Source organism: Lemur catta, chromosome 21 (assembly GCF_020740605.2).
Source record: "Lemur catta isolate mLemCat1 chromosome 21, mLemCat1.pri, whole genome shotgun sequence".
NCBI classification, from domain to species: Eukaryota; Metazoa; Chordata; class Mammalia; order Primates; family Lemuridae; genus Lemur; species Lemur catta.
The window spans coordinates 32,905,021-32,914,862 of record NC_059148.1 but is presented as its reverse complement, the minus strand read 5'-3'; the positions used below and the strand labels follow the sequence as shown (position 1 = coordinate 32,914,862).

The 9,842-nt window shown below is 57.4% G+C and overlaps 1 protein-coding gene across 1 annotated transcript; it reads left to right on the top strand.

Moving 5' to 3' along the window:
• The first annotated feature begins 329 nt into the window (after positions 1 to 329).
• Positions 330 to 8,918, top strand: MRPS25 (mitochondrial ribosomal protein S25). Its single transcript, XM_045534138.1, has 4 exons — positions 330 to 516; positions 2,626 to 2,732; positions 5,816 to 5,903; positions 6,181 to 8,918. Exons 1-4 carry the CDS (start codon positions 383 to 385, stop codon positions 6,371 to 6,373), a joined length of 522 nt encoding a protein of 173 aa, XP_045390094.1. The 5' UTR covers positions 330 to 382; the 3' UTR covers positions 6,374 to 8,918.
• The last annotated feature ends 924 nt before the right edge of the window (positions 8,919 to 9,842 follow it).

Below are 9,842 nucleotides of genomic sequence, written 5' to 3'. Positions count from 1 at the left end.
AGTTTTCTGTACTTTAAAAAAAAAAAAAATTTCCCGCACGACCGGAAATGACGACATTTACACAGCCTGAAAAGCCAAATCTTCCCGGGGAAGGGCGTCCCGAAGCCAAGGCGCATGCGCAGGGGTTGGGCCACGGGCATGGACTACGAGTCCCAGGGTGCTATGCGGCGCGCGCACGCGCGCTGCCGGCCCGGAAGCGCCTCCGGGGCGCCTGCGCGCCGGAAGCGGCATCCGGCGAACAGGAAATGGAATGCCGCGCGCCGGAAGTGGCAGTCGGCGCGCCGGAAGTAACGTCGGGCGTCCCGCGCTGCCCGCTCTCCCTCGGGCGCTGCCGTGCTCGCGGCCCGCGTGGCCACCCCGTGTCGCCGCCGCCGCCGCCGCCATGCCCATGAAGGGCCGCTTCCCCATCCGCCGCACCCTGCAGTACCTGAGCCAGGGGGACGTGGTGTTCAAGGACTCGGTCAAGGTCATGACGGTGAACTACAACTCGCACGGGGAGCTGGGCGAGGGCGCCAGGTCGGTGGCGGCGGGGACGACCCGGGGCGGGGACCCCGCGAGCTCGGTGCTCCCACGCCCGGGTGACCGGCGACGAGGGGACTTGGGGACAGCAGGGCAGCCGGGACGAGCGGGGGGCGGGGGACAGCGACCGTCCCCTCCCCGTGTCCCTGCTCCGGCGCGGGGGACGCGGTCACCCCAGGGAGGCCACCAGCCCTCCGGACGCCCGGCGGGGACACGAGCCCCGGCGACAGGCCAGGCGGGGCGGGGTGTCCCGCAAGGAGACGACCCCGGTCCCCGCCACGTGCCGGGCTGAGGTCGGGGGCAAAGGGGACAAGCGACAGCTGCTGGCGTCGGCCGCGTCCCTCCCGCGGGGTTCTGGAAGCTTCTGGGGGTCCTCTGTCGCAGGGTCCCCGCGGACGCTGCGTGTCCCCACCCCCGGGGACGGGGAGGCTCAGGGGGCTCAGGCGAGTGGCCGGGACGGGGGTCGTGTCGTGTCAGCTGTGGCCGGTAGGGGGCGAGCCCGGAGCGGGGCGGGGACTCCTGAGTGGCAGGTGGTGGCAGGGGCAGAGTTTGAACTGACTTTATTTTTTTTTATTTTTCATTTTTTTTTTATTTTTATTTTTTTTTAATTTTTAATTTTTAATTTTTTTATTTTTCATTTTTTTATTTTTATTTTTTTTTAATTTTTAATTTTTTAATTTTTTATTTTTTATTTTTTTTATTTTTTGCTTTTTATATTTTTTTGAGACAGAGTCTGGCTCTGTCGCCCGGGCTAGAGTGCCGTGGCGTCAGCCTCGCTCACAGCAGCCTCAACCTCCTGGGCTCCAGTGATCCTCCTGCCTCAGCCTCCCGAGTAGCTGGGACTGCAGGCATGCGCCACCACGCCCGGCTCGTTTTTCTATATATTTTTAGTTTTGCAGCTAATTTCTTTCTATTTTTAGTAGAGACGGGGTCTCGCTCTTGCTCAGGCTGGTCTCGAACTCCTGACCTCGAGCGATCCTCCCGCCTCGGCCTCCCCGAGTGCTGGGGTGACAGGTGGGAGCCACCGCGCCCGGCCGATTTATGTTCTTAAAGAAGCGTCTCCTCATTTCCGTAACTTAAAATCTTTAATGATCTAAGAGGTGAAAAAGCACCATTTTAATTGACACGACTCTATTGGGAGGGAGTTGGGAACCTCCTCTTCATACGAGGCTGGGCTGTCCGGGTGTCTCGTTCCGTGAGCCGCCTGTCGGTGAGTGGCCTTTGCCTGTTGTCGTGAGATGTCATCGGTTAGATGAATGATGTGTACAACTGTTTATCGAGGGAATTAGCCCTTTGTTTTGTTTTTGTTTTTTTTTTTTTACTTTTTTTAAAATTTATTTTATTTTTTACTTTTTAAAATTTTTTTTTTTTTTTTTTTTTCCCATTTCACAGAGGAGAAAAGCCCTTTGTTCTATGTTTTGCACACGTTTTGCTTTTGGTTTGGCAAACGTTACATTTGTTTTTGAAACGTTTTGCGGTGCAAATGTTTTACCGTAGCCAGAGTTACATTCTGTTTTAAACCTCCTAGGTTTGAACGTGTTCCTCTCCTGTCAGATTGTGAAAATACTGCCCCCCCCCCGTGTATTTCCGTGGCTTCCTTTAGTTTAAAATTCTGGGAGAGCCTAGAGGCGGTGCCCACCCGGAGGGATGCAGCCCCGGGAACTATCTGCGCACACATGTGCCCCGTGTATCCGCACAAATCAAGATAATTACAGTCTCGCTCCGTCACCCGGGCTGGGGCGCAGTGGTGCCATCGTAGCTCACTGTGACCCCGGACTCCTGGTCTCACTCGATCCTCCCGCCTCGGCCCCCCAGAGTGCTGGGGTGACAGGCGTGAGCCCAGCCCTTGTGGTTGTGCCTTCGTTTTTTTTTTTTTTTTTTTTACTTCTATATTGGTGAGTTTCGGGTTCGCGTGCAGGGCGGGTTGGGATACGGATTTGTGTCCCCTCCAGTGACTCCCCCTGGGGTCCCAACCCCCGAGAACACACTCAGGGAGGATCCCTCTGAGCTGTTTTTTCTCCGCCTTTTTGTGGGGAGCGGGGTCCTCGAGAGAATCCGACGGAAGCTCCAGACTTTGTCACAGGTCACGTCTCTTTGCTCTGGCAGGAAATTCGTGTTCTTCAACATCCCGCAGATCCAGTACAAGAACCCCTGGGTGCAGATCATGATGTTCAAGAACATGACGCCGTCGCCCTTCCTGCGCTTCTACCTGGGTGAGTGACGGGGCCTTGCCCAGGCCGGCGTCATTCCCTGCGTCAATGTCCCAGGGTACTGACGATCGGTGGCTGAATTCGAGACAGACCCTCTCGCGGCTCTGCGGGCAGCGTCCACACAGCCTGCCTTTCCGGATGTGCCGGAGAGAATCCACTTCCCGCCGTTTGTGTCTAGTCCCCGTGGGTCCCCGAGCACGCTCTTTCTCTCGTCACCTTGCCCCTCCGTCTGCAAAGCCAGCGACGTGGCGCGTGTGGCCATCCTTCCTAGCTAGCGTCACCTCTGACCACAGCCCGGGCAGGTTCCGACTTTCACGACCCCCGTGATTGAACTGGGCCGACCGGATTATCCAGAATAATCTCCCCAAATGGAGGTGCTTAACCTTAGCCACATCTGCAAGTCCCTTTTGCTGTGTGTCCCCAAGTTCTGGGGGATCAGGACATGGGCCTGTCTGGGGACCCTTAGTTTGCCCACGGTGTTAAGTGTTTTGAATGTCATGTGTCCTAACCAAAGTTTTTATCCCCATTTCTCTGTGATGTGCCTTTCATGAGCTGTTGGCCACGTATGTATCTGGCTTTCTTTTTAAATTTTTTGTAGAGATGGGGTCTTGCTACATTGTCCCGGCTGGTCCACTGATTTTTGTAACGAGTTTGTCTTTAACAGTGTGTTTTGAAGGGACGTTGTCATTTGGGTGAATTCCACGTTGCCCGTCTTTTTCTTGTATGTTTGATGCTCTTCGTGTCCCGTCCAGGAAGTCTCTGGCCGCCCCAGGGCCTCCAAGAATGTCCCCTGTGTTCCCTTGAGAGAGATCCTAGTTTCAGATTTTCACGTTTAGGCCTGTGACGGACTTCGAGTTGTTCTCGTGTATTAAGCGAGGGAGGGACTGAGGTTCCTTTTCGTCTTTCAAATTTGGGCTGTCTGGTCGTGCGTCGTGGCACGTTTACTGAGAGATCGCTCCCCCCCACTGAGCGTCCTTGTCACCTTTGTGGGAAGTATCCGGAACACGTAAATCCACAGCCGGAGAGCGGCTGCCCGGGGCCAAGGCGGACGGAGACTGTGGGGTAGGGACAGGGTTTTCTGTTTGGGAGGGTGAGAAGTTTCTGGAACTGGACAGTGTTAATCTTGGGAACAGGCACTGAGATGGGGAAGTGAGAGTCCAACGTTACTGAGCTGTCACTTTGGCTATTCCAGGTCCCTTAAATTTTTCCATAGAACCTTGAGTATCTGTCTGGCACTTTCTAGAAGGAAGCTCGCTGGGGTTTTGACCGGGATTCCCTGGGACTCGCGTTTTAGATCACACTTTGTGGAGACTGGAGGTTTTTAACAACGTCGAGTATGTTCTGTGACTGCTGCGAAGAGTATTTTAAAACATTGTATTTTCCAGTTGTCTGCTGGTTGGAAGGACCGTTGATTTTTGCGTGTGGACCAAATTTTGTGTAAGGTTGTGTCTTGAAAATTTCCTAAATTCACTGACTATTTCGTGTGGTTTTTATTTTCTAGATTCCTTAGGATCTTCTCTATATCGTGTCATCTGCAAATAGAGACAGCTGTCTTTCTTTCATAGTTTATTTATTTATTATTGATTGGTCTTAGTTCACTGGCTACAGCGGCAGTAATAATATTTTGCATTTCTGCCAGCAGTGTGTGGTAGTTCCCAGTTATTCTGCTTCCTCACGAGCACCTGATAGTGACCATTTTTTTTAAATTTTGGGCCGGGCGCGGTGGCTCACGCCTGTCACCCCAGCACTCCGGGAGGCCGAGGCGGGAGGATCGCTCGGGGTCAGGAGTTCGAGGCTGCAGTGAGCCATGGTGACGCTCACTCACCTGGGGGAAAGAGCAAGACCCTGTCTCAAAAAAGAAAGAAAAGGCCACTGTAATATCTTGTTGTGCTTTGAATTTGCATTTTCCTAATGACTAATATTGAACATCTTTTCACGATTATTAGCCATTGTAATTTGTTTTTGATGACGTGTTTATTCGAATATTTTGCCTATTTTTCTTAATTGGATTGTTGCATGTTTATTCGAATATTTTACCCATTTTTTAATTGCATTCTTTATCTTATTGAGTTGTGAGAGTTCTTTGTATATTGTGGATACGAGTCCTTTATTAGGTGTATCCATCGTAAATATCTTCTCCCAGGCTGGGGCTTTATCATGTCTTTTTAAACCGCAAAATATTGAATTTTGATTAACTTCAATTTATTGAATTTTTTTTTTTTTTTTTTAGTAGAGACGGGGTCTCGCTCTTGCTCAGGCTGGTCTCGAACTCCTGACCTCGAGCGATCCTCCCGCCTCGGCCTCCCTGAGTGCTGGGGTGACAGGCGGGAGCCACCGCGCCCGGCCTGAATTTTTTTTTAATGTCATATCTAAAAGAATCTTTGCCCAGGTAAGGTCATGAGGACTTTCTCTGATCTTCTAGAAGTTTTTCTAAAAAGTTTTAGCTGTTACATTTAGGTCTCTGATCCACTTTGAGGTGTTGTCTGCCTTTTTTTGTTTTCCCCTCTATCTTGTGGAGTAAAGGTCTAAATTCATTCTCGTGCGTGTGACTGGCCGGTTGTCCCAGCACCGTTCGTTGACAGGACTGTGTCTGTCGATTGAATCATCGCGGCGTCTTTGCTGGAAATCAGTCGCCCGCACAGATAAGAGCTGACGTCTGGGCTCGTTCTGTGCTGTCGCGTGTCTGTCCTGACGTTAGTGTCGCCCACAGGCCTTTCAGCGTACGGTGAATCCGAAACTGGAAAGGGAACCTTCTCCCCTTTCCTTGTTTTTCAAAACTCTGCAGCTGTTTTGGGGCCTCAGCATTTCTGTGCGGATCTCGGGCCCGACGTGGCCGGTTTCGGCGGAAATGAAACCTGCTGGGCTCTGGGTGGGGACTGGATTGGATGTGTCCATCAGCGCGGGGGCAGTTGGCCCTGTCCCCAGTGTCTCTCCCTTGGCATAATCCGCTTTTGCACAGGTCTAGACTTGGCGTCTGTCTGCCCGGGTCTGAGAGGAAGAAGGGCGGGTCGTGGGACGTGTCAGCCGACAGGCGCATTCATTCTATTGGGAGAAGGTTTCGTCCTCACCCCGTGTCCCGCCCGCAGACTCCGGGGAGCAGGTGCTGGTGGACGTGGAGACCAAGAGCAACAGGGAGATCGTGGAGCACGTCAGGAGGATCCTGGGCAAGAGCGAGTGAGCGGCCGGCCGGCTCCGGGGACAGCAAGCTGCTCAGCCCCAGGACTTGGGGGGACGGGGGGGGGCCGGGCGGGGATCGGGGTCCCCCGGGTCTGACTCTCGGCCGCCGGGAGGGGGAGGAAGGGCGACCCCGGGGGAGGTGGGGGTCGCGGGGGGCTGGAAAGCGGCCGACGCTTCTCCCCGGGGGCATCGCGGGTTGCAGCCGGCAGGTGTGTGGCCCCGCGGGTGGTGGCCGAGCCGTCCCCCGTCCTGACGCCCTCTGTCCCCTCCGCAGGGAGACCCTCGGGAGGGAGCAGCAGGAGCGGCAGCAGCTGTCCCACCCGGCCAACTTCGGGCCGCGCAGGTACTGCCTGCGCCAGTGCATGTGCCAGGTGGAGGGCCAGGTGCCCTGCCCGGGGCTGGTGCCGCTGCCCCGGGAGATGACGGGCAAGTACCGGGCTTCGCTCAAGGCCGGGGCCCGGGACTGAGCCCCCGGGACGGAGACGCCGGCTGCCCCCTCGCAGTAAAAGGTGCCCGTCACACACGGTGACGCAGGACGCGGGGACACGCTGCCGGGTGACCCTCTCCGCTCCGCGGCTCAGGAGAACACTGCTGCTTTGTTGCGGTTTTTCTTTTCTTTCCTCTGTTCCTCTTCGATCCAGGGACTGGAACGTAAAACGCTTGTCACTCCCTCGGGTGGCTCGGGGCTGGGACGGTGTCCGGCCACGGCGTGTTGACACCCGTCTGGGTCCTGCGACCGTCTCCCGGTCCCCGCTGGGTTCACGTCTCTCTCCAGACCCGACTCTGGGGAGCGCAGGGCCGCTGGGGTCCAGTCTGGCCGGCCGTGTAGACGCCACTCCATCCGCGTCCACCGGGTAGTTGTCAGAAGTTCAAAGGCAACTGCGCAGCGCTCACCTTGGACACCGGCACTGACTGGTGTTTGCCTCCTGGGGGTGCATGCTCGGACAGGAGCCCTGGTGGCAGCAGGCCAGCCTCGCTCAGGGACGGTCCCCACGGCCTGGTCACTCCTGCAGTCGCGGCTGACGGAGGTTGGAAGAGGGAGCGATGCATTTGTCACCGAGACGCATTTGTCACCGAGCATCTTCCCAGCGGTCTCTCCGCGTACGTAGCTGGTTTCACCTCCCGGAAACGGCGTCCTGCAGGGTCCCCTGAGGAGCAGGTTCCTCGAGTCAAAAGGGAGGGACCAGCCGGACGACAGATGCCGGAGGCTCGGCCAGGAGCCTGGCCTGCACGGGGTTAGAGGGGGACGGGGGACAGAGGAGTCACAGGGGCAGCAGGGCCCTGGCCGAGCCCGGAAGCTCCCCCGGGCCCTTACCTGGCTCGTCCACCTGTCACGGGGGCGCAGTGGCAGCTCTTGCCGCGGTGACGTGTGAACCCGCAGCGTGCTTTGCGTGCCTGCCGGAGAGTCACGTTAACTCGGGCGACTTTCGATCCTTGTGCATGTGACACTCACGTCCCGGGGTGGGGGGTCTCGTGCAGGCCTGCGCTGGGGGGCGCCCCTGGGGTGCTAGGCGGGAAGGTGGCGGGTGTGTCGGGCTGATTCACAGCGGTCACAGGTGTCCCTGCAGGGACAGGCTTGCTGAACGGGGTGGAACTGAAGTTTGGCACTCGGAGAGCAGGGAGGGGACGCTGTCCCCGGTTCCCGCTGGTCCCACGCAGCTGACGGAAGTCCTGACCGTGACTCCAGCCGACCGGCCCTTTTCCACTTGGCCGCCAGGAAGCTCTCAGCGCCTTGGGTCTCTGTCGCCCCAGCCGGGGTCTCTCCCTGTTTCGCTGGGCAGAGGTGAAAGGCGGCTTTGAAACGCACAGAAGTGGGAGAAGGTGAGTGGAGACGGAGGTGGCTGCGAGGACTCTGCAGGTGACACGCGCTCCGTTCCTGCTCTCCTGAAGTGGCCGCTGTCGGCCCCGCCGTCCCCTCTCCGCTCCGGCCGCCGGCGAGTTGCTGTGAGCCCGACTGGACACCTCGGCATCCTCACCCGGGGCACGAGAGGTCAGATGACACGAGGCCCAACTTCTGAAACTGCAAGAAGACACTTTTACCCTCGAGAGCAAACGCCCCTGCCGGGCGGTGTCACTTTGTCCTGCCGGGACTTACCACGGCCCGTGAGCCTCCGTCAAGGGCTAAACCCGCCTCGGCCGCCGCGGCCGGGGCACGAGCGTCACACACCTGCCACCGGGCTCCCGGGGACATCCGGGGAACCAAGGCGTCACCGCTATGGAGAGAAATGACGAGCAGGATTCGCATTAAGTCTTCAACTCACTTTTAATAGTATAAACCTCAGGTAGGTAGTAGTGACTCAGCCACGACAGTAACGCCACGCGGGGGGAGGCAGCCTTGGATGAAATGCACACGGCTACTTCATGCACCGCGACACGCTATGTACAAAGCACGACAATGCAGGTTCCCCCTCCAGCCCGGGGACATCGGTTAGATAGAAAATTCAGTTTAAAAAGAACATGCCTTTTTTTTTTTTTTCCTTTTTCTTTTTTTTTAAACGCTGTCACATACAAAGTGACCTCACGGGGCGGGTGGCGGAGGAGGAAGCGGCGGCTTCCGGCAGGTTCTGAACCTGGACTTCTAAAACGCAAACGGGAGAAACAATATTTGCTACACCGGGGAGGGCAGAGGCGACAGAAACGGTCCCGGGAAACACCTACCAGCACCCGGATTTCCCTGTGCGACAGTCGCCTTTTGAAAGGGCGACATTTTTAACGGAGGTCCAGACTCCGGGTAAAAACCACGGTCTCCGGGCTGTGAAAAACGTGCAGCTTCTCAGCTCGGTTCCGACGCTGCTTTGCCGGGTCGCCGGGGGGGAGCGGGGACCAGGAAAATACCCCAGCGCGTGAGTCGCCAGCGGCAGCGGCCACGTTTGGGTCCCTGCGCGCTGTGGTCGTTGAAATGACAACGGATGATGCGTCCCTAAGGAAAAGCCATTTCTGTTTACCGTTCGGTCTGCTGCTATTTCCGGATCTTATGCAAATATTAAACTTTTAACACAGGCAACGCGTAAACGCCGAACGGGGCTTGTTTTTCTCTCTGTGCTGCGTGTATGAACGTGGCGACGCCGGAGTCACCGGCCTCTGAGCAGTAAAAGCCTCTGACGCTTCTCTGACCCCCACCCCCGACCTCTGACCCCCGACCGGGGGCCTTTGTGCTCGGCGCCCGGCTGAGCTGGGAAGATAAATGGACCCGAAGGCAGACTTTCATGTTAGAGACTATTTCAACTAGATTGTCAGCACAGCTGGGGCCGGGGAGGCCGGTCGGGGAGGCTGAGCGGTCGAGGTCGGGGAGGCCGGTCGGGGAGGCTGAGCGGTCGAGGTCGGGGAGGCTGAGCGGTCGAGGTCGGGGAGGCCGGGAGGAGCTGCAGGCCGAGGGACCCACCCTGTCACAGAAGGCACTGAGTACTGGGGTCTCAGGGAGTCATTTCCGAGCTTGCTGAAACCAACAAGAGCGACCCGCGGATGGCAAGTGTCCTTGGTCACCGGCCATCCCGCCTCCCAGGCCCCGGCCCCCAAGCGAGCGCGGCGTCTTGGCCCAAAGCCCGATTAATCGGGTGGACATTTCACCGGGACAGACCTGGACGGGTGGGACAGTGACAGCTCCGACCAACCCCAGGCTCCTTCCCGTGAGGCCGAGCGAGAAGCGGGTTAGAGATTCCCACTGGGTTTTGGACATTTGGGGACAAAGTGGTCTCCAGCTTCCCGGCCCTGGTCTGAGCCCAGGGGACACCCAGAAACATCACCACCACTGGGAGGGGCAGGGTCAGCGAATCTGTCCACACTCGCGAAGCCGGGCCGCCGGGTGCAAGTCTGTGCTCGCCCGCGCTACGTACACTGTGCAGAGACGCCATCAACACAGGGACATCTGTCCGGCCGCGGGCCACGCACGGGGGCAGGTCGGGACCCCAGCCAGCCCTGTCCCAGCGAGCGGCCGCC

Coding starts and splice junctions, on each gene's coding strand:
- MRPS25 (XM_045534138.1), top strand. CDS start 383: ATGCCCATGAAGGGCCGCTTCCCCATCCGCCGCACCCTGCAGTACCTG. Junction 2,733..5,815: donor CTTCCTGCGCTTCTACCTGG/GTGAGTGACGGG, acceptor TCCCGCCCGCAG/ACTCCGGGGAGCAGGTGCTG. Junction 5,904..6,180: donor AGGATCCTGGGCAAGAGCGA/GTGAGCGGCCGG, acceptor TCCCCTCCGCAG/GGAGACCCTCGGGAGGGAGC.